This window comes from Lissotriton vulgaris, chromosome 5, assembly GCF_964263255.1.
Source record: "Lissotriton vulgaris chromosome 5, aLisVul1.2, whole genome shotgun sequence".
Taxonomy (NCBI): domain Eukaryota; kingdom Metazoa; phylum Chordata; class Amphibia; order Caudata; family Salamandridae; genus Lissotriton; species Lissotriton vulgaris.
Window position 1 is genome coordinate 1,126,803,181 of NC_141693.1, and position 23,278 is coordinate 1,126,826,458.

General features: G+C 43.0%; 1 protein-coding gene across 44 annotated transcripts in view; it reads left to right on the forward strand.

Annotated features, from left to right (window-relative positions):
- The window catches only part of TCF7L2 (transcription factor 7 like 2), a 337,643-nt gene that overhangs the window by 293,251 nt on the left and 21,114 nt on the right, over positions 1–23,278 (forward strand). For 35 of the 44 annotated variants that reach the window (XR_015295976.1, XR_015295977.1, XM_086922825.1 and 32 more), the window contains 2 exons: positions 3,568–3,670; positions 5,878–5,964. Coding sequence is in view for 42 of the 44 variants with exons in the window: in XM_086922825.1 (XP_086778951.1) it covers positions 3,568–3,670; positions 5,878–5,964 (190 nt within the window). In the remaining 2 variants the exon portion in view is untranslated. The remainder of the gene's footprint in view (positions 1–3,567; positions 3,671–5,877; positions 5,965–23,278) is intronic. The other 9 variants (XM_086922837.1, XM_086922836.1, XM_086922840.1 and 6 more) reach the window with 1 other exon arrangement.

A 23,278-nucleotide genomic window follows, 5' to 3' on the forward strand; every position in this document is an offset into this window, starting at 1 on the left:
ACAGCTCTGCACTTCGGAGCAAAATGCTGCATCTCAAAGTGCAGGACAGCCAATATCTGAAATGGGCTCACCATTTGCCACATAATGTGTGCTTGGATGTGCAGAAGCAAGCTGTGAATGGCGTCTGAACAGCCCAGTGGGTTAAGAGGATTGTCTGAAAGCCTCTCTAAATTTGTAGGTATTTTTACTATGTTTTCTTAAATACAAGAGTCTGGCAAGACACCAAAAGCTTACTTTAGGCAATAGCAAAAAATTGGGTTCCATACAATCATAAACTGCACAAGTGATTGAGCTGGCATTGCAAGACACTCCATTCTCACTCCTAGTAGATGGCTTTTATTCTAAGCCTGCACCTCAATATACCACTTTTGATTGATGTGCTAATTCTTATCACCTCGCTTGTTTCTAGAGGCCACATATATATCTACACGAAGCTTTAGGGTGAGTTCAGGCTCAATATAATATCGATAGTTCCTGGAGAGTTTTTAGAGTGCTCAGTGTGAGGTAGTTTTGAGACAAATTGTGCAGAAGAAGACACACAGATACCCTAATCCTGGTCGAAAATGAACGATTCAGTATAAGCACTGTGTTCCTCAGAATATTACTATTTATGGAGAAAGACCAAAAATCAAGCTGCGTGCTACATTTCTTCAGAATCTTGATAAATTGTTCCTCCCCCAGTTCAGGACTTGGATTTATACCTATGCCATCAATTGCTCGAAAGATCCATGAGAGTAGGATTGAAAAAAAACTATAAATGAGTTTATCCGGTTTCGCAAAGGTATGTTACGATGTAGGGAAAAGTCAGAATTTATGAGGCACTACAAAACTATGTATCTCCTATTGGGCTATAAATTATGAAGAAAAAATTGTTGGTTTTGTTGGGTTGTAGAATGTACTGATGCTTTGTGTCTCACCACCTTAAAGGAAACATCATTTGAAGTAACTGGACTAAACATTGGAGGAAGGGCTAAAAAAATCTGAAAAGTATCTGCAAATTTCATTTTTTTTAAAAACACCAGGGTAACCTGACCAGCTTTGTAAAACAAGCTGCATTTAAAGAGGAAAGGTGAACTTTAAGTAGTTCATGCAACAAACAGCTGTCTTTAATGCTCTTGAGGTGAATCACTTGCTAATGACAAAAATCTACATAATGTCAGTTTTTGACTTTGGCATCTTTAAAATGAGTTAATTTTCAACCTATCCACAATGATCAGCAAACATGCATAGCTGCCTACTAGAATCTCTAGCAAACTTAAAATATTGCTCAGTCGATTTAAGGGTAGATGTGGAAGGGAAAAAGAACCTAATTTCCTGGGCTCAATTGGAGAGAGAGCATTTCACCAGGCAAAGGGTGAGGTGGACATCTACAGGAAGGTTCTCGGTCAGTTATGAAGACCATCATGACTGACCATGTCAGTGGCTCTGCATAGTCAGAAAATTTGGGCAGTCACTAACTTTTTCCATTTCTTCCTAAGATGCTGTTTGATGTCATTTGATTATTGTTTTACTGCTCTGCTAGGCCGAAAGCCTTTTTGAACATCATCAATTAGTTGACTTCCCTCGGTGCAGTTTTTCCATTCCATAGAGGTCAATTGTTTAATGATCTTGCATGCATGTGGGAGGCAAAAGATGGGGCTTGCACTGGATGGAATTTCAGGGTTGCGTGTGTTTTGTTTTCAGAAGTACTTGTAGTTGTATTGTTTCTGTTGCCTTGGTTAACATTGGATTTGAATGAAATGTGATCATCATAGCTTTCAGTACTGTGTCTGTTATTTCTTGGCTGAAATGGCAAAGGAGAGTCACATGCACATGGGTAGGTAGGCAGTGGATTTGGGTAGCATTGTATAACGTTGATCTTTCGGTGGCTTGTTTTTGCTACTCACATACGCAAGGAGCATGAATAGGTGCCCCTTGCACCTTTGCTTTTAGTGAGTTTGGTTTTCTTTCTCTAGGGCATCAGAATGTAATTGTCTAATGACTTTGTAGATGGTTTTCTGTGCTGGACACAGTAAGCGATGCAAACTGTCTGACAAAGTAATTTTCTGCACCCCAGTAGTTTGCTGATCCTTCTGACTGTATGGACATCCTTAATGAGCCACTTAATAAGTTGGTGCATTCAGGTTATTTCAGCTTTATATTATTGAAGTGTTTTATGGCATATGTAAGTTTATAGTTTAATTCACCACTGCCTTGTATTTCTTTAAAAGGGTAGTAATATTTCCTCATGCTTGTGGAATGATGGGAAATCACACATATTTTAGGACATTTTACTTCTTGATTCATAAGCAAGCTGTGTTTTGGTGTGATGTGGTGTGTTATGAAACCTGCTAAGAGATTGTAATAGGATGTTTGTGTAACCTGATGTAGAGCTGATTTGCAGGTGGCAGTAGTGTCAGGGGAGAGGACGCAATCAAACAAGGTCAAATTATGGGCGATACGCCAATACATTTTAGGGGAAGCCAGACCTTTCTAAAAACAATTTTTTTATGAATTTAGACAAAACGTAAACTTTTCCATTATTGACTCCTTTTTTCCATGAATAAAGTTTTGTTTACGTTTAAAGTCTAGTTTTTAAAGAAGGCAGTATGTTCCCTTTGCATGTCAGCAGACCAATAAGAGTTCTTGGTTTTCATCTGATAGTTATTTGAAAGCTGTGTATTTTAAAGTCATTCTTGTGACTGATGATTTTAGAAGCTATGGAGAAGACCGTCTGATTCTTTTATGTCTTTCTCTTCCTATAGGATCTTCCGTTTTTCAGGCGTAGTTTAGTTTGAGGCCAGTGTTCTTGTGAGTGGTTCAGATTACACTTATTCCAAAATCTGAATCCTTAAAATGCTGCATGACAGGTTGCTCTATTGGTGTTTGTTTTTCCAATGTTTTTCCTCTTTTCTTTTAACAGTTGCCTATTTTACACCACAGTTCAAAAAGGTTTTATTGTTATTGGACAAATTGCAGAGTTGCTCCCCAGGGATTTGCACCTGGGAGTTCCTCCAACTACTGGTTGGGTATAGAGCAGAATACCAGATTTTCAACTTCAGCCATGTTGATCTGAACTCAGATATGTGTTAGAATGTCCCATGATTTGACACAGTCATTAGGATGTTATGTTAAGGGGAAGCATGGGACGCACTAACCTAATGTATTGCGTGGCATCCTTGTCAAAAGCCAGATGCATCTCAAGTATCGAAACTAGAAGGGTGCCTTAATTAATGTGAAGTTCTTGGTAGGGAACATTTTGTATAAGATTACTTGTTTACACACTGTGTAGTCTTGGCAGATCTCAGGGGATAATGTAGGAAGGGGCTTGACTCCCACGTCAAAGATGCCTTTTGATTGTCCGGTTGCTAATCAGCTGTGCTGCAGCTCATCATGGGATGTGCAGAGATAATATACAGTGGGCATGTGGATTTTCATTCTACGAAGTGTGGCATTCCCCTGAGCCTGCATCAGATTGCACACATTTCATCACTTCCACTCAGAGACGGTCTTCTTGGGGCGTTGAGATTGCTGATTATTGCACTGTCTCTCTTTTCATGTTGTGTTTTTTCTCTTTTCTTTCTTTAGGTATTCCAAGGCCTCCACACCCTCCGGATATATCTCCATACTACCCTTTATCACCAGGCTCTGTAGGACAGATTCCCCATCCGCTAGGATGGTTAGTACCACAGTAAGCAGTTCCACTTTATTCATTTCTTCCAGAATTCCAAATGACCCTGCTTGTTTGCTTTTTGGGCTGTGGTTGGAAAGGTATCCGTAAATAAGCCTTGTCCCAATGCTTGTCATTTTGAAACTGGTGGAACAAGCCTTTACGTTTGAACTGGTGTACAATGGTTGGGTCAAGTAGACGTCTGATACATTGCTTACATCTTCATGAAAGTTTTTGACCCCCCCTTTGAGCTGATTGGGGTTTAGGGTTTTAAGGGTGACAAAAAATGGCAGAACTGTCTTCAGTCTCTTTCATTCCCCCTTTGTCAGGTATACCTCGAATATACTGCTAAACTGAGGAATTTACAAAGATGTTAGTGAAACTGACATAATAAGCCACTTTTTCTAGAAATATGCAGCGTTAAATAACACAAAGTCTCCCTAAAAATGAATGCAGTGAAACTTTGTTTCCTTCCTGGTTTTTTTTCTGTAAGTGTTCCTTTCCACTAGTGTTTTGAGGCAGGTACTCTTGCTCAATTAAGTGTTGCAGACTGGTCCCACCGAAGTCTTGTTTCCTTTGGAATATGGTAGGTGATTAGTAAAGTTGCATTTTGGTTCTGCTGTTGCAAGATGCCTAGCAGATGATTCTATTCTAATTCTGTCGACCTTTGGAGTGCAATTAATGGTTTTGTTCTGATTGTGTTGTACTTTAAGCTGTTTATGGTTGAGTGGCACTGTTCTGCAATGAAGTGCACTTGTGGTCGGCTTCTGTTTTGCACTCATATAGTGGTCCTTCGGTTGCCATTTGAAGCAAATAATGTGTAAATCTCTTGTGGTGCTGTTGTCTTGTGGAGTGTATTAGCTGGTATTGTTTTACTGCCCTATTAACAACAGTGGAGAATGGTTCTTTTCTGACTTGCTGTCTTGTGAAGAATACAAAACGTTGCTGCTCATGGCCTGTTGCTCTATAAAATGGTAAATGATTATTTTTATTGTTGCCTCCTATCCGTTTTTTCCCCTCCTAATTTGGTTGGCATATAAATGACAAGTGGTGGATTTGTGGTACTGTGGAGCCCAGTGGAAGATTCTCTTCTGGCCCATGTCTTCCTGGAAATTATTGTTGTTGGTTCTGTTCTGCTGTTGTCTGAAGTTTAGCGTGGTTCTCTTTGTCTACAAAGTCTACCGGATGGATTCTGTACAGTATGGTTTTGTACTTCTGAGGGCAGCACATGCGTTCTAGTTTGAGACTTGCATTCCTGAGTGGAAACTAATTCATCAGGGAACATAGACTATGGTTTTTCTACTGCTTTCCATACCTGTGAAGTTCTTAGAGAGCCACAAGGATAACCCTTCATAAAATTGAATGTATATGGTTCATGTATTGCCTCCAGAAGACAAATGAGACTGTAAACATTCATCCGAATCCATTAGTCATAAGCCAGTTCGCCAAAGTTTTTTTGTTCATTCCACCCGACAGTGTGTCGGAGCACGTTCCTGTTAAAATTGCCTGTCTCTGAGGCATGATATCGCTCTCTAGCATTTTATGGAAGACATGGGAATAAGGAATATGATGGCCGTTCCCGACAGCCCTCCATCAAAGCCACGCGCCCTTCCCTGGGACGCTGCTTTGCATGCGGCTGTACTTTCTGATTACTGTAATGAACGTTGATGGTCGTCAGGTTACCAGCAATACTTCTTGGGGACTCTCCCCCGGTAACTCATGTCAATGCTGGTTAGTCTGACAAAAGGCTACAAATTAAGCTCTGTTAATTTAATGTTTTCTCACTGAGATCTAAATACCGAAAGAGGCCCAAAGCGCAGTCGAACCCCTTTGATTCACTGCACTTTATTTTGGTATAAATTTACATTCATTATTGTTTTCCGTTGGAACTGTAGCCCTCAATTAGTGTGATGGCTCCATTAAAGCAAGCAAGTCTTCGCTTTTAATTATCACAACAAAACACCTCGTTCCAGCTTGGGAAGGAGGGTCTCCACTGGCAGTAGCCGAGGTTATAAGATTTAATTAGCCATTCCGATCAGATTTGTGGCATTCAAATTGTTCTCTTCCCTCCGCTTTGATCGTAGCAATGCAATCCCCAAGATTTTTGTCTTGATCAAATGGAAATAAAGCTTGCATGGAAAGTGTGTCTTTGAAAAAAAAATCATTTCCCCTCCCTCCTTTCTGGCTCAGTTTTCCCCTTTGTGACTCTTCTCTTTCCTTCTTTGCAGGCAAGGTCAGCCAGTTTACCCAATCACAACAGGGGGCTTCCGGCATCCCTACCCCACAGCGCTTACTGTCAATGCTTCCATGTCAAGGTGAGTCTGTGCCACAGCATAGTCAAGTGGGTAGTAACTTTCATTGCTTGGAAACCCTATGTGAGTAAAAGGGGTCTCATTCATGGTGTCCACTGCAGGCAGTACATTCGGCAACATGGTGTAAATGGCGGCTAAAGCACCATTTTGTATTTTTATTTTTTTAGAAATTGTTGAGGTAGTGGAAATTATAGCATATTACCTTCAGCAGCCCTATACATGTAAGGAAAAAGCTGATGACACGTAAACCACACCACAGGCATTTGTACATTTAGCCAATCTTTATTGCAAACTCAAGGCTGCATTATGTGAATAAACAATGGCTTATGAACGGGAGCAGGCAAATTCAAAATCTATAGCTTGCAATATCTATGGGAGGACTTACTTTTAGCCAGATGGATTAAATCACAAAGTAGTCCACAGAGGTTGCAGCAGGAATAGAGGCCCACCTGTTGCTACTCCTATGTTTCTCTGAAGGACTCCTCTGATGATGCAATGGTTGAATCGTGCCCAGTCTTTACCTGTCCTTTGAAATCCTAATATCTTTAATGTCATTTTTGAGTCTTTGATGCACAGGTGTCCTATAAAAGTGAAGTTAGTGTATTGTCTCCCGTCTGGGTGCTGTGTTGTGTGATGCTAAGGGTCAAGGAAAGGCTTCTCGTTGAGATTCTTGTTTACTATGTGAGCAGAGCCTCTCATTTGCATCTAGCGTGAGTTCTACGTTCCTAGATGTGTTCATTCTTATAGCTACCTGGTGAGTATATTTAATTATAGCCGGTTATAAATAAGATTCCACCAACTCATTTTACAAGCCTCTTTCTAGGTGTGTCTGCTGTATTCTCAGCTCCGATGTATGGCCCTGGCGCGCTCCTCTTTTCTAGAGGGAAAGAAGGCACATACCTCTGTAGTGCACAAGATGAACAGTTACAATGGCAGTGATGCCCGATAGATGAAAAGATGTACCACCCCAGGCTTTCAGTCAGCACTCTTGTAGTGTCATTCACATTTTACTACCAAGCGCCACAACCTACAGCATGTAGCACAGGGCATCCCACTTCAGCCATTGACTTACCTGATTGGAAGTTGCTGAACTCTCTTAACTGAACTATGTGCACACCCCAGGAAAAAGTAATCTCCTTCATAGCTTGAGACTAATGATCCAATGTTTACTTTTTCTTTTCCTTTGGTGAGGGTCCGGCAGCTTCTTCAACAGGGCTTTCGAGCCTCTCGCGTATATTTATCTGTGAATCACACTCCTTTTTAATTATTCTTTAGGTGGTTTTGGAAAACTTTATTGCTGAAACATTTTAAGAGTGCTTTATTTGTGTGCATATGTTTGCGTGCACAGATGGCTATCTCTGAATATTTTTGTGTGACAATAGTTTTTAAAAAAGCGGTCCCAAACGAAACCAGCTTTAGCTAACCCAATAGTCGATAGATAGTGCGCAAAATGTTGGCTTAGCCAGTGCTCGTTTTAGAAGGCAGCACCCACCTTAGGTGATTCCTTTAGCCACTCGCGAATCACTTTGTGATAAAATGACAGCCTGAAAACTAGCCCATTAGAAGGCTGACTGGCCTTTTTCATGATGTCAGAAGTAGATGAATCTATTATCCAACTTTTGAAATGCATGTAAAAATAATTTCAGGATTCCGGGAGTTGTTTCAAAAGCGTATGTTTGTGAAAACTTTCACTTCAATTTTTCAAACCTATAGTTTTGAAAATCTACAGTGAAGTCTCTAAATCCGCTCCAGATAGTTGCTACTCTTGCTGTTTCGAGTGGGCCAGTTTCAAACTATAGCATGTTTTTCACCAAGTGGTAGAATAGATTTCCTGCAGATCAGATGCATTCCAGTGTTTAAGTTCAAACTTGCTAATGGTGAAAATTGTAACAAGGGTCCTAGTATGAAAGTTCTTTTTCAGTGACTATTGGAAGAACATGTTTCACGTCTTTGGTGCTGCTTATCATAAGGTGAACAAGATCTCTGAAAGTGTGTTAAAGGATGGCTTTTGAAATTTTGCTTGAAGTTAAGAACATTCTAGGATCAATTGGCGTCAGTTCGGTAGCCAGTGGGCTTGGTTCTCCATGGCTACCTGCTATTGAAATTTGAAGAAAACGCTTGAAGAAACTGTGACTTGTGGCTGTTTATAAAGGAATTCTTTGATAGAGACATCTTAATGCTGTTAATCTTAAATGAGTTTAAGCTGGAGCTCTACATTACGTGCTTCTGCATTACGATATTACTTTATTGGATAAATCTTTAGTTTTGCATGTCTGACTTCTTCTTTCTATGAAAGATGGTTCTAACTAATCATTGGCGCTTATTTTAAGCACCAGGAACCATGGGACAGGCGTCTTAGTCATTAAATGCACCACTTGGTCTGCCTAGGTTTGTGAATTGACAGCGGTTGTGGTAAAAAAGAAAAAAATGGTCTGCCTATGTTATTGAATGGATATCTGTTGTGGTGAAATGTTTGTGGGTTCAAGTAGTGAGACATGATGTTTGTTGAATAACTTCTATTGTATGATGGTCCCAAGCCAGGTTCATAGGTTAGTATTTGTGTACATGTGTATGATTATAGAATTTCTGTGGCGCTAACCTAGCTAAAGGCAGCAAATCACTGAAGATAGTCAAAGACAAGCATATAGTCAAAGAGGAAGGTATGTTGTCGATGGTTTGATGCATTTTGTGGTAGTGTTCTTTAGGGAAGTGAGTCTTCAACTCTTTCATAAATCAGAGCAGCGTTATTGAAGTTCTTATGGATACAGGGCTGTTATTCCATATCCTGGGTGCATAGATGGAAAAGGCTTGCTCTCTTGTCTTTTTCTATTTTACACTTCTTAGTCTGCAGTCTGATAGTATCAGGTCTGTGGGTGTGACACACACAATCCGAGATGGTAAGCTGGTTTCCAGATAAGCAGGAATGCTGGGCATGGTGGCTTTGTAATGATGCAGTTGGTTTTGAAGATGGTACAGGCTTCAGGTACATGGAGAGACTTTTCTTATCAGGCATACTTAGGGACTTTGCTCATCCTTCTATTGATTAGTTTAGTCTGTATGCCTCTGTAGCTCATCCAATTTTATGAGTATGCGTCTTTGTGTTGTGGTTGCCATTTGTAATTTCTTGCTCAAGGTCGTGGTTGCCGCTTGTTATTTCTACTGGATGAAGAAACCTGTAAGAAACATACAATAGTTAACTATGTATTTTTGCGCTGCTACTGAAACCCTACGCAGTGTGTTGTCAGAGTTTCTATTTACATACTAGCAAGTCACTTGAATACACTTCTACTGATTTTGTTTGGGGTTTTTCCTATTTTAACGGGCGTGTGCTACCTCTTTTATTTAGCTTCCCCATCAGAGGAGACTTTGTATCAGTGGAGACTCCTTACCTGTTATTAGATCCCCAGCTTCCTGATGGATCACAGCCTCTAAAAGTTAAGATAGACTAGAGCAGGTCAATCGAAGGGTAGGCGGGTCCTTCAAAGACATCAGTTTGTCGTCTTGATGGGCCAGTCACCTTGGTGCACCTTGGGTATCTCCTCTTTGTCGAGGCCACCGCTCTTAATGGAGTGATCTGTAGTTGCTGTTGAAGTTTTGCCGTGGCATGCACTGTGCAGTGGGATAAACTTTCAAAATCACAACTCTGTTGGGAATAGTTTGTGCAGGTAAATAAAACCTCATTAAAAGAGGTAACACAGAATGTCTACCTTTGCAGCTACAAAATAAGCAGAAGTGGACGGTGTGTGCTGACAGCACTAAGCTAATTACTATTGGCTCAAAGCATAGACATTTCTAGCTCATGGTGTCTTCCGGATAAATATGGTGTTAGGGCAGCTTTCATAGGGAAGCGAGGTGGGGGAACAGGAGTTTTCTATTTTGGTGTTTGTCTTCCGAGATTTTGTACAACATTTTGTATCTACTGCTGTGGAATACACCTCCTCACTGGCAATATACTGCATGAACATTGCCAGCCATTTTTTAAAATGTAGAGGAGGGAAGTTGCTCAGTTAGACAATCAGTAAAATCTCATTGAGGGATCTCTTGTCAAAGTTGGTGCCATGGTTAATAATCAGTAAAAGCAAGCTATGGCAGCCACATGACCCTTATCCACTCAGATTATTGACGGGGCCACCATGGTTGAGTTTTACTGAAATGGGCACACACTAAGAGGTAGCCGCTGGCGTAAATGTCTTCAGTTTCTCACTAGTGACCTTGAGCTACATTGATCCCATGCTCAGCAGTAGCTCTTAGCCTAAGAGTCATCCTGCTGGTGGTCGGTCCAGAGCAGGCCGTGCACAACTATCTGCTATCCTCACGAGTGATCGGAAGGTCGTGCCCTCAGTCAGGTAACCGTGTTGGAAAGACTGGTCTCATTCAAGCAGTGAACCTTGAACTCTCCTCTACAAGTAACTGTTGTGCTGCACCTTTCCGCTTCTTTCACCTCTTAGGTGGTGCACCTTGATATCCAGCTGCATCAGAAGACTGGTGCAGTGTGACTTCCAGCGTACAGCTCCCCCACCAAGGCTGCACTGAGCCTAAAGCAGCCCTGGAAATTTGTTTCAAACCAGCCCTGATCTTTCCTCCTGTCTCATTTTTAACTCTTGCTCCTTCTCTCTCATCTCTTTCCTCTCTTGTCTCCTAAAGCATTCCCTGTGCCTGCTGTAATTAACTTTGGTGGGGGAGGGGGGGTGTCAGAGGGGGGAGTGTTAGAGGAGTAACTGGCCTCCAGTGGCTCCAGTCCACCTTGGAAATGCCCGATGGAATAATGCTGCCCCCCACTCCCACATTTTCTCTTGCAAGTCATTAGTGCACCATCACCTCTTCAATGACGAAGCCCCCCCCCCCCCTCCTCACAAGTTGCCATTGGGTTGCAACCTCTACCCCTGACTTGTGACTTGTGCACTGACACCTCCTGCCACGTGTGAATGGTGCACATTACTCCACCCTCCACCTCCGCACTGCCACCATAAACTCCACCCTGAAATGTTCCGTTCATGTCACTACTCCGCCCCACAAATTACCAGTGAGCGTGCCCCCTGCCCACAAACGGATCCCGCAACTTGTATCCTGACAAGTGACCACTGCATGAGACCGCTCTTTCTTAAACGCTAAACAAATCAAGGGGTGCAGCGCCTGTGTCGCCCTCTTGCAGGTAACCCTTCCTCAGCATGGATTTGGTGCTCCTCTAGACACATTTACAGAGATCCAAACATGATAACTGTAGGGTAAGACCGGCCAACAAAACAATGTAGAAATACTATAAGGCGCTGCCTCGCTGCCAGGGACCTTGTTTTGAGTAGGTGAGAGACTATTACGTCAGTCTCTACTTTCTGAGTGCTTCCAGGGAGGAGCTCCTTAATACACCAGAGTAAGGTGCACTCATCCTGTCGGTAATACACCGCGTTGGATTGGTAATGCGGGCCCTCGGGCAATGCCCAAAGGGCCGGTATCCGAATTCCTGCTGTGGGCTGCTCGCCATTTTGGGCGGTTTCTGCGCTGTTTGATGCCGCCATCGGCCCAATGGGTGTCTAAATGGCCTTTCTGAAGGTAGATGGGCGTCCATTACCTCCCTTTTATCAACGGCAGAGGTGTCACTCCCTTTCTCTCACTGGGCCGGCAATTAATTTGGATACTGAGCGGGGGCAGGGGAACTGAGCAGAAGTGGCCTCACTTGTTTTCAGTTGTGTTTCACCAGTGTAAACTAATCAGTGTGTTTTTTTTAAACCCCATCTCCCCCCTTTTATGAAATTTCGCAGAAGCAGTGGTTTGCGGAAAGGCAAAATGCAAATGTGGGCCACTTTTTTTTTTTTTGGCATGCCCTGGACGATTTTTAATCCCAAACCGACCCTGGGTGTTACATGAATATATGATGGTCTAAAATTGTGGAGCATTTCTGGCTGTGTCTTAATTCCAGGAGAATCTATCAATGGTGCAGCCAGTGTGTCATGGGTCTTCGTGCAAGGACATATATGAGCCCCCTGGTTTGAACTGTAAAATACAGCAATAATCAGCTGTTCAATATGCCCTCAGACCTCTGGGCCCCGATGCCACTGCTCCTACTGCATCAATGGAATCTAGCTTTTTTTTTTTTTTAAATCTGCTCATGTCACGTGCAGTGATACATAGCGACTCGTTGTCACTTAATCAAACTTGGTGGTACATTTCTCGTCCTGAAATTGAGACTAAATCAACGTTGGAGCGATTTGCATTTGCATCATGGAGGCGAGTCTGTGGCTGCAGCTCGTGCCCTAACCTGCTGAGGTATCTCCACACTTTCATTCAGACAGCCAGTCGGTCATGCAACGCCCATTCCATTGATCGCTCCTGTTAATGGCGCCTTTATTTGCCGCTCATCGACTTTTCAGTGTAGTTCATTAACTCGGTGGCGAGTTCGGTTGTCTTGATGGGCTCAAGCGGCTCTGTGGCAGGTTAATTGAATTAGCATCCATTACAGGGCGCAGGCTGCCTCCGTTCCTTGGCGCACACCCCCGGCGCTGCAGTTAAACTCTGGCTGTCAGAGGGGCAGCAGGGGCCAGCAGGCCCGCGGCTTCCTTGGATGCAGCCCGGCGCTGCGGTGCTGCTGAGGCCGTGCTGTCCTGAAGGGCCGGCTCTCCGACCCTCAGCGGCGATCGAGAGGGGATGACCAATCAGAAAGAACTGCTGCATCCCATCACAGCATCTCTGCATGCATTCTTGTGAGATCGAGACGTCATTGATGTGTGGCTACAATGGAGTGTTAGACAACATTACCTGAGAGAAAGTGCCCTATGGCTGCTTCTTGACCTGGGTACCAAAGTCTCTCGTTGCTGCCATGCAGTCTGGTGATGACGTGTGGGTAAGAGGGAGGCCATGGCGGCAGGTGGGGATGGAAGCAACTACCCGTTGCTGTCCTTTGCGTGTCTCTGGCACTGCTCTTGGCACCCATCACTGCAGGGCCATGAAGGCGACAGTAGAAGCAGAAAGGGAAAGGGCTCTAAGATTTGGAACTAGCTTCTGTACTTTACATTGCCTACGGCCTTCAGCTGTGGATGGGAATCTGTTGTGGGGCTAAGGATGTGAAGTCACTGACGGGTGGCCACAGGGTGTGATGTCCCTTTCGTTGGCTTTCATCACTGATGGCCAGGGGGTACTACCCACCCAGCATTAAATATAGGACGAGCCCATCGAAGCCACTCTGAGGTAAGGGTGCTGCATGAACTCCAATCACCAAGACTGCTTCCGGATACCTTGACTGATCAAAAAGCGCACGGGTATCCATCCGCGTTCAGCAAACAGGCGCCCACTCGGATCGCTTTGTGTCCTCAGATTTATTCTTTGTGGCAAAAGGGTCATCTGTTTACCCAAAGTATGTGAAATGCCACCACTGTGGCTCTGCTAGAGTGTGCATGCCGCATTCCTTCCACAATCCCTAGGTTTCTCTCTAAAGTTTTGATCCAGTTGTCAATCCCACCCTAAGGTTTCCTTCTTGATCATTGGCACCAAATGGTAATGCAAGTATTGTGTCCCGTCACCTTGTATACACACTTACTTGTGTAGAAGTAACTGCTGCTTATGCATTTTCAGCAAGAAGTTTTAAATGTGTGCCTAGGACACTTTGCTGGGGCAGTTTTTTTAAGCTTCTCTATTTTTTGATGAAAACAATGGATTTCACTGTTTCTTGTTCAGTAGACGTTTCCAACTAGTTATTTCAGGTGAAGCCAAGAGTGGCCTGCATGATGTAGTGTTTTGATGTGGTATATTTTTCAAAACAAGGGAACTCCACAATTGGAGAACCATGGGTATTTAAAGAATGTTTTGTAAAGAGTGGTTCAGTCGGGCCAGTGGTCCTTTATAAGCTCCTTTTTTAAAAAAGGAAAAGTAATAGAAAATAGGTTCCGTATGTTTTTAATCGGGACTCTATAATATTCAGTGTGAGAAAAATTACAACAGTTATAAAGTACAACAACCTCCAAACAGTTTAGTGTATAATGCAATGTATTTATTGATTGCAGTATATCAGAGGATATTTCAATATAGTCTGTTCGGTTTTTAAGATATGATCCAGTAATGTGGAGCACATATAGGTGATCACCTGAGCCATTCACTCCGAATTATCGTCCCGAGTGCCATTATTCTCTGGTGGCCGAAGGAGCAATATAGAAGGCTGGTAACAGGAGTAATCTTAGTGTTGTCACAGGGTGGAAGGTGGGCCTTATATATACTTATGACCAAAAGAGGAGTGTGCCTTCACTCTCTTTGCTGGTGATGTAGAAAATGGATCATGAAATGAAGTTTTGTGGTTGAAGTGCAATGCCTGCTAATTCTATGCCATGCTCCTCCTCGTGATTTAAAAGCCACTCATGTTGTGGCTAGGCAAAGCAGCTGGAAAGAGGGAGGTGGGGTAGAAGGTAGAATGCATCATGGGACGGGCAACTGGATGGTACCGGAAAAGGACTTGAAGCGACGAGGAAATTACCTCTGTACATAGATAATCAGGATTGTCGGAATTGGCAGGTATCAGTGGAGGTTACAATGTAGTCTTTTCCTTCCTGTTGTTATCCCACAAGACCAAAATGAGAGAGATTTAGGCAGGAGTTTGGAAATTCTCTTATGTTATTGATACAGAGGCCATTGGCACACATGGGTCCTTTAGAAGGAACATTTCATACCTTGCTTCTGCCTTCAATGAATAGTTGATTGGAGGGCTTTCCTCTCATTCCTTCTAGATTAGAGCACACTATCATCCTCTACCTAGGTCTAACAGTGCTCCAAACTGCAGTGTGCTTGAAAGTCCGTGTGCTGCCTTTCTGTCTGGTGGGGCCCTAGGTGCAGCTAAATGTCACTTGGCCTCTGGTTGGGCCCTTGGGTTGCTACATGTCACCTGTCCTCTGGTTGGGGCCACGGTGCTGCTATATGTCACTTGTCCTCTGGTTGGGCCCAAGGTGCTGCTATGTCACCTTGGCTCTAGTTGGTCCCTAGGTGTTGCTACATGTCACCTGTCCTCTGGTTGGGCTCTAGGTGCTGCAACATGTCACCTGTCCTCTGGTTGGGCCCTAGGTGCTGCTGTATGTCACCTGGGCTCTAGTTGGGCCCTAAGTGTTGCTACATGTCACCTGTCCTCTGGTTGGGCCCCAGGTGCTGCAACATGTCACCTGGCCAACGATCTCAGCAGCCTCTGCAAAAGAGAAGAAAGTTAAGGGTGGAAATTAGTGCAGAATATTACATAGATCACTGACCCAAAATGCTTCTAGTAAAAATTAAGGACTAATCAATCTCATTGCATCAAAATCTTGTGGTGCAAATGTGCACTGCCTACGACAAAGTTGATCAAGTATTAGAGATCAGTGGTTGGGCCTATTCATGGTTGAATGAGTTGTAGGGATCTGTTGACTGCATTTAAAATAACGTTAGTATGTAAGGAGCCGTCCTCTTAATATGCTGTGCATAGCAACCTGGCAGTGGGATCGTGACACCTGGTGTTGAAGCAGGAGTCATGTGTTCAGTCACAACAACATTTAATTTTGCCCATCAGGCTTGAAACATGACAGCGTCATGTGTTAGTTTGCAGCACCTGGCCTTATGCAAAGGTTGACCGGTCATCTTTCAGTGGATTATTACTGCATAAGTATGTTAAACTGATAGCAATGAGGTGACACCTTTGCCCAGACCGTGTTAACGTGCAAAAAATGACAAAATTAGGAAGTAATACTGTCACAAAATGTGCTGCCTTGGGTTGCATGATTTGCCTTTTCTTACCACACAATTTGATCGTCCTCTGCCGCATAATTCCAGTAGCTCTGACTGACACTATTGCTCATATTCTTCAGAAGTGAAAATTGGCAATGGAGGTTTATCTACATTCTGCTTTAAACATGTTTTTCAAACGACAGTCCAACATGTTTAGCTAAAGAAATAAGTAAAGGAATAAATAATGATCGTATAAGAAAATTAATAATTACATCTGTTGCTCTGTAATCGCGGTTTCAGATCTATACAAAAAACTCTTATTGAAAGCATTTGTTGCTGATAACTTATTTTCAGTCATTAATGTTTTAAATAATGAAATCGAGCTAATTCGAATAAGAAAAATAACTTAAACACGAACCATCTATATCGAGAACTAATCATTAAATCAATTCTCCTCGCTGCATTTTGTTGCTCTGGAGGTTCCCTGCCGTGACTGGGGCTGACAGTGATGAGACTGTTTGGGCTACGAGTGGATGAACCTAATCATGTTACACAAATCCCACAGTGACCTGCCTCCGCCCAAGGGCCCCGGAGGAAGCAAATCCCTGCGGCGCGGAAAATAATGACGCCCCCCAAAAAAGTGCAAGGTCAGGTTCTGGCAGGTCGGGTGAATGTTGGGCAAGGGTGGCTGTGTCGCTCTGTCAGACCTGGGGAAGGCGGGCTAGTTTAAGAGCGTACACAGAAAATTAAACGCATCATTGTTGTAGGGGGATGACAGGAGCGCGGGTCCATTATTCTGATGACAGTTCGAGGAAACGCCGGCTCCTCGCCCCCTTCCCGGGCACCCTTTGATATTCATTGCATCCAGCAGCCGGGCCAGGGCTTCTCAGAATTAAGTGATGGGTCATTATACTTTAAACACCACGCGGAAGCCTAGATTGGCAATTAAACAGCACTCGCTGACACTCGCCTGTGCCCCCACGCGACCCCCCTTTTGGAAGGAAGACGTCTGAGCTTGGGGGCCCTCAGCCTGCTAAATTGGTAGCAGGCACTCGCCCCGACCATGGCTGCGCTCTGAAATCCGCCAGCATCAAAGGGAAGCGGGATCATGTATAAACCATAGAGTGGGGGCACTGTGGCGCAGACGCGCGCTCACGCGCGCGCCGAAAACGAGGCTGCAGGAAGAGATGAAAAGTTACAAGTGCGAGGGGGGGAATTGGGGAGAATAATGACAGGCCTAATGTGGCTCAAAGTAGGGCGGTGGCGGTAAAAAAGAACTGCATCCCACTGCTTGGGCATGAATAAAATCGAGGCGGGCAGGAGGCATCCAAGCCTCACAGAAATGTGTCAGCAGTGGAGCAGGAGGGAGTCTGAGCTGAGGAGAAGCCCCCAAGACAGCAGGCAACAAAAATAGGAAATGGGGGTGGGGAAGTAAGAAAATTAGTTGTCCTTAACAAGTTCAGGCTCATCATTATATCTTGTCTCGGAGCCATGTGAGCTGGCAGGAGCATCTAATGAGCTGCTTGGAATTTCGAAGGTGTTTACTGCAATTTGTGAAATTCTGGCCTAGAGAGAAAATAAATGGTAAATTCTAAAAATGTCTACCCCTGGAATATGGTGAGGTGGTCAGCTCACTCGAGTGTATAAATCCGCACCTGCAAAAGAGGGTTTATCATGCACAGGCAAGATATTTTTAAATAGATATCGTTTCTTGAAATAATACTTACATTTTGCATGATGCGGCTTCCTGTCTGCTTCTTTGTTTCTGAAAGTTCTGCGATTAGTCCCTGTACGCCTGGTAATTGGACCCCAGTCTCTGTATGTCTGGCATTTCTTTCATTGGTCATTCATTCTATGTCTGGTATTTCAGTTTACACATGGAATTTCTGTAGCCAAGTGCTTGTGTTTCTGGTGATTGGATCCTTGTTTGCATCCGGCAGGTGTTGGTATCTGGCTTTTGTACCGCTCCTTTCAGATGCTCAGAATACATTTTTAAAAAAGCTTCTCGGGTAAATTGGCTGACATCCTCCTTAGTGAAGTCCCATTGAGTAGTGACCCTACATCTTTTTTGCTCCCAAGCCAAAAATCTCAGTTATTGGGTCTCACAGGCTTCCATCCTGTCGCCCCTTCTGTTCAACATGCGTATGCTTCCCATGGCGGAACTACTCATCAGGATGGAGCACACGTCTGTATGTATGCAGATCATACCCATTTGATCTTTGCCATTAGTTAAGTGCCCAGACGGTACAGGCCCATCCAAGTAAGAATGTTAAATTGTCTTACACCAGTCTGATGGTGTGTCGCTGCTTACTTTAAGTTAAATCATCCACATCTGAACTTCTTCAGACTTCCCCAGACATTTTAAGTATACAGTTGCCCTCCGCTTTTAAGCACCTTTGTAACCCCTGCAAATCTCGGTAATGCAGTTGATTCTATCCTCTATCTAAAGACCCGGATAGTTCCTAAGACATGCATCTGATATCTCAAACTTACTGTAATATTGCCTCCTTTGATTGAAAATGCCCTTTTAGACTGTGGCAGTGTAGTTTACCATAATACTTTACAGTCTCTTTTATCAGTTGTTTCTACATATTCTCTCTTTGATTTACGCTATTTGATCTAACACTCTACATCTGGTTTATCTGTTCATTCGTAGGTCAGTGTTTCTTGTTTCAGGTGACATAAAACCGCGCCCTCTTGTGTCTTTCTGTGAGTTTATTACTTGAGAAAGAAACATTGGTAATGACTTCCTAGGAGTCAATTACTTAAAAGACGAACACCACCCACGTGGCTGTCTCTCTGTAAAAATTTTAATAACAGATATGTCAACTTCACAATATGATACAAAGTTAATTTCAGCCTTGTTTTTCTTTAAATTGTTATAACGTTTTAATGTGGAATTCGATTCTTTCTCCAACATTCAGGAATAATAACCTTCCCTACATGACTTATTCCTGTTCTCTTCACCACAAGGTCCTCATGCTCGTCTGCTCCTATCTCTAGCCCCATCTTCAAATATCTTGCAGTACCTCAACCCCCTCCCAATAATCCTCCATGTTGCCCTTGCCACAGAAGCATGCCTTGATCCCCACAACCATTCCAAAAACGACTCTGAATCTATGTTCACATCACTCACTCACATCCTTAATTCTTTCACTCTTGTTATCCCATTGCAATCTGACTTCAACAACATCGGCACTGCCCAGAGTGCTCTCCCACAAGTCACAAGCATGATCCACTCTGCCATCATGTCAGCTCTCTTCCGGTGTCGTACCTCCTGACCTCTGCAGCATTTGATACAGCGACCAGTGTCTGTCCACACTGGGCATGAAGCTGCTTTGGGCTTCGTTGGTCGGAAGCTATCCCTTCTGTGCCTCCTTGCAGTCCCCTGCCCAGTGCCAAACCCCTCACCAGGGTTGGCTTTGGCAGATAATTATTTACTTCTGCTTTACTTTCTCCTAAAAAGTATATTACTTTCCTTCCCCCACGCGGAACAGGTTTATCCCTTTTAAAGTGGTACTGGCAGAAGTTATCTTGACGCTCATTCCATCAGAGTGAATGTGAAATGTAAGTGGGGGGCCCTTTATGTGATGTTTCCTGGAATGATTACAAACAACCACTGTTTTGAGTAAGAGGGGCTGTTGACAAGGAATGTATTCTCTTAAACGTTGAACTGTGGCTTGTAGAGTGTAAGCATTTGCAGCATTTCAGTATGTTAAATCGTTGCAAGGGCGAAGTGGCAGTTCCTTTACTAAATACCTACTTTATTCATAGGCATATTGAGTACCTTAAAGCACCGCAGTGCAGAGCGGAGTATTGGCACTGTCTACTCTAAGTGCAGAAGCTCTGTACTGAAGTGATGGAGCTGTCTCTTACATACATAAAAGGTCTGTGAAGAAGGGGTGACACTGTGACTCTAAACACATCCTGCCGAGGATTGCCAGTACTGTCTGTTGTAAGCGGTGTGATGCTGCTGACAACTGCTAGTACTGGCCATTGCAGCCTGGCTGTTATGTCAAGAAGTGGTGATGCATTAAAGGTTTTGCAGCCATGCTGATGTGTGTCAGTGATATTGTGTGGTGACATAATAACTGCAAGTCACCACTCGATAGCGATGCACCTCTTCTGCATCTCTGATTGATGGCACGTAGTCGAGTAATTGTTTTTAATTTTCATAAGTGAGTCTAGAAGAATAATGAGAATGATAAAGATTGTCCTAGAGGATATTTACCAAAGTTGTTTGTCATGCCGCAGTCTGTGCCAACTGTGCACAAGATGAGGAAATTACCAGGGAAATCAGAGAAGTGGTTTCATGGAAGATGACGAGACTGTGCCGAAAAGAGGTCTCCAAAGTGGTTGAAGTCACTGAGAACCCTAATGGCGGTATTTGCTTGTGCGTAGACATAAGAAGTCTAAATTAGTGCACAGTGGTGTATTGATTCCTATTCCCACACATCACAGACAATCATACATCTGTGACCGGCAGGAGTTTTTAGCCCCATTGATCTGACCCCTGCCTGTGGCCAGGCTAGATTTAATCTAGTCACCTGCAATCATTACTGCTTTGGGGGGGGGGGGGGGGGGGGTTGTTTCCTTATGATGCGAGTGGTCCAGTTCAGGACAGTATATGGTGCTCACTGGGTACCGATTTCTGAAGATGGCATCTTCGTGTCCTAGTGAGCGATGGAGGAGCATGACACTAGATTCAAAAAGCTTTTGAAGTTATTTCAGGTCGATGCTTTGACATTCCAATGGGAGCAAAACTCAAGTTCAAGCAAGTGTTATTCCAGTATTGTTGGCAGGAGATAAACAGCTGGTGAAAAAAATTGAGAAATAAAAGAGCGAACACTTCAGTTCCAGTTCGTTATGACCAGCAGCTAATATTTCGTGTGGTGCCAGATTGTCAAATGAATAAGGGAATTTGCAGGGAGAACTGTTCCTATTATGCAGTTGTATATATGTATTTAAGTGAATCAGATTTTGTGAACTTAACTACACAGCAGCATCCATGCTCGAGAAGAGCTACATTCTGAATTGTTTCATACTATTGATGAGTCCTAACTATGAAACCTTTCAATCCCATATTACACCGATATTTAAATTCAGTTGTTGGTTTTTATCACGTGGATAGTTTTGTAATGATGTAAGGAGTCGTTATTTAGAGTACCAGGTTTTCTTGTTCCCAGTGTCTTGCTTTTTATTTTTTGACCCTGGTGGTTTTCCAGTATGTTTTCTAACTGTTTAAAAGCATTATATTGCCTGTATGTTAAATACTGTGAAATATGTGCTTTTCAAGCAAAACATGTTTTCATCGTTTTTCATTCAGAGGAATATTGCAGTATGTGGGCGTACATCTGCACACACCCCCTCCTGCCCCCCTGTATCAGTGCATATGTCCATAGACGCAGAATGTGGAAAACCTTTTGAAAAATGTATTCCTATATTTCTGAAGTCTTTGTTCTATTGAAGTATGGTTAGGGCCACTGGAATTATGCAGCAGGGGACGATCAAATTATTTGGCAATGTATACTAAATGGTGTAGCATGAAAAAAAAAATATGCAACGTGATGCAGCACATTTTATGTTCGCATAACTTCATAATTTTGTATTTTGTCATGTTAACACTGTCTGGGCAAAGATTTCACTTAATTAGTGCCAGTTTGACTTCCAAATACGGTAAATATCAAATGAAACATGGCCACTCAACCTTTCCATAGATCCGTTGACTGTGTTGCAACATGTCCCTGCGACTTCAATAACTTTTGATCCATTTGAGCTGGAAACAAAACTTTTTTTTGTTGTTAAATTCTGTTTGTAATGCAGCAGATGATGGATTATGCAGCAAATGTAGGGTATCCATAATTACGCAGAGAACAAGACTGCTGCAGAATCAAATGATTCCAGTGGTGCGGAGTATGGTCTTCTAAACTAATCCATGAACACTTTTGGAGGACTTTCATGTATTCCCTCCTAGGTATGATGAAAAGTGTTGGGGTGGTTATTCCTGCCCGCAAGATGAAACATTGTGCCGTTGGAGCCTTTGCAGTTATTCCTGATTTACCCAACACCATACTGCCCTCTGGTACCTGTAGTTTGGCATTTAACACTGTAATTATGGATTCCAGGTTTTCATTGCAGCCGCCTTCTAGAACACTCTGTTGCTTTGGTACCTTTATTAACAAATCACAAATGGCACATTCTATATCACTCACATTTCTTTGAACACTTCTAAAAGAGGTCTTTAGGAAGAAGAGCCTTGACTAGCTAGTATTATGGCTAGGTAAAGCAATTAGGGTATTGTGCTTAATATAAGAAGGGAAGTCTGTGGTAACTACCAGTTAGTGGTGTAAGTCAGGATGTCATGCGTGTAGCTGTTACAAGTTCAAATACTAGTAGGACCAACTCAGCAATTACCGCTCCAAAGGTCAAAAAAGTTAGTATCAGTAAATAAATACCAAAAAATCGGATTAAACTAAGATATTTTATTTATATCATTTAGAAATGGCAATCTTTTGTTTATATAACATTTTGTAAATATGTAATGATATGACGGAGGTGTGCTCTCTGGAAAACTGTTGTAGGGTTGGCGGCTGCTGGATAAAAGAACTGTCCCTGCTGCAGGTGGGTCACCCTGCATTAGCTACTTACTAAAGGCTCTTATTTTTGGTGTGTGTGGGTGCCATTCTGTTAGCATCTTGCTAGACAACTGCCCTGTGTCGAGCATGAGAATGGGCATTTATGGTTTGTTGGATATAGACTTGCTTAGCGTAGGATACCAGAGGACAGACTTGCTTTGTACATTTTGAGAATGCCATGCACATGCAAACTAAGGATCAGAGATTGCTTCCCATTCACAGTTCCCAGACCTTTGCACTCAGGAGTTCACAGGGTCTGGCTCCTTGAGACGCCATGTTGAATTTGGATGCAGTCAACTTGGTGCTTTAGTTGAGCTGTATAGTGGTATGTTTTTCACTAGCAAATAGCTTTCAAAAAGCTAGCTCAACATAGTAGCATATGCACCTTAAATGCAGCTCTTTCCTGTGCTGGAAACTACTTGACCTTAACGACAGCTGGTTTAGCATTAAACTGTCTCCCACAACAATGCTAGCAAATGCTATCTCCAATACCTGCAACCTGCTGAGTCGTTTTGTTTTTATTTGGCACTTGATAAAGTAATAGTAAATCTTGGCTCCTAGATGTGTCCAAGCACTTGGCGTGAGGGGCTGAAGTTATTAGTGGGGTTGAGGGTCTAGCGATTGGCATGAAGTCCTGCATTTAATTTGCAATACATTGAGTTGTGGCATTATGGACATTACAGTCCAGTTGTGTTCATCCAGTCGTGCCTCACCAACAATGGTGGTCTCATAATGTCCCTTTGATTGAGGATATCTTCTGGTATTGAACCCTATGCTGAATACCCTTTACTCCTTTCAAGTTGGACCATGTTCGAGCAGTCGTGTAGTTGCACTTATGAACAGGTAGATAGTCACAGGTTTGTGCTGCACCAAGTCATCCATAAATGTATTCTAAGCGCCATAAAGGCTGCTCTTTTACTCCTTGTATTATAACCTCTAAAATAAATGTCGAGCACTTGTAGATGTATCACGGCCATTTTAAAGCATCCTATCTCCCTGCCACTGATTTCCAGCTT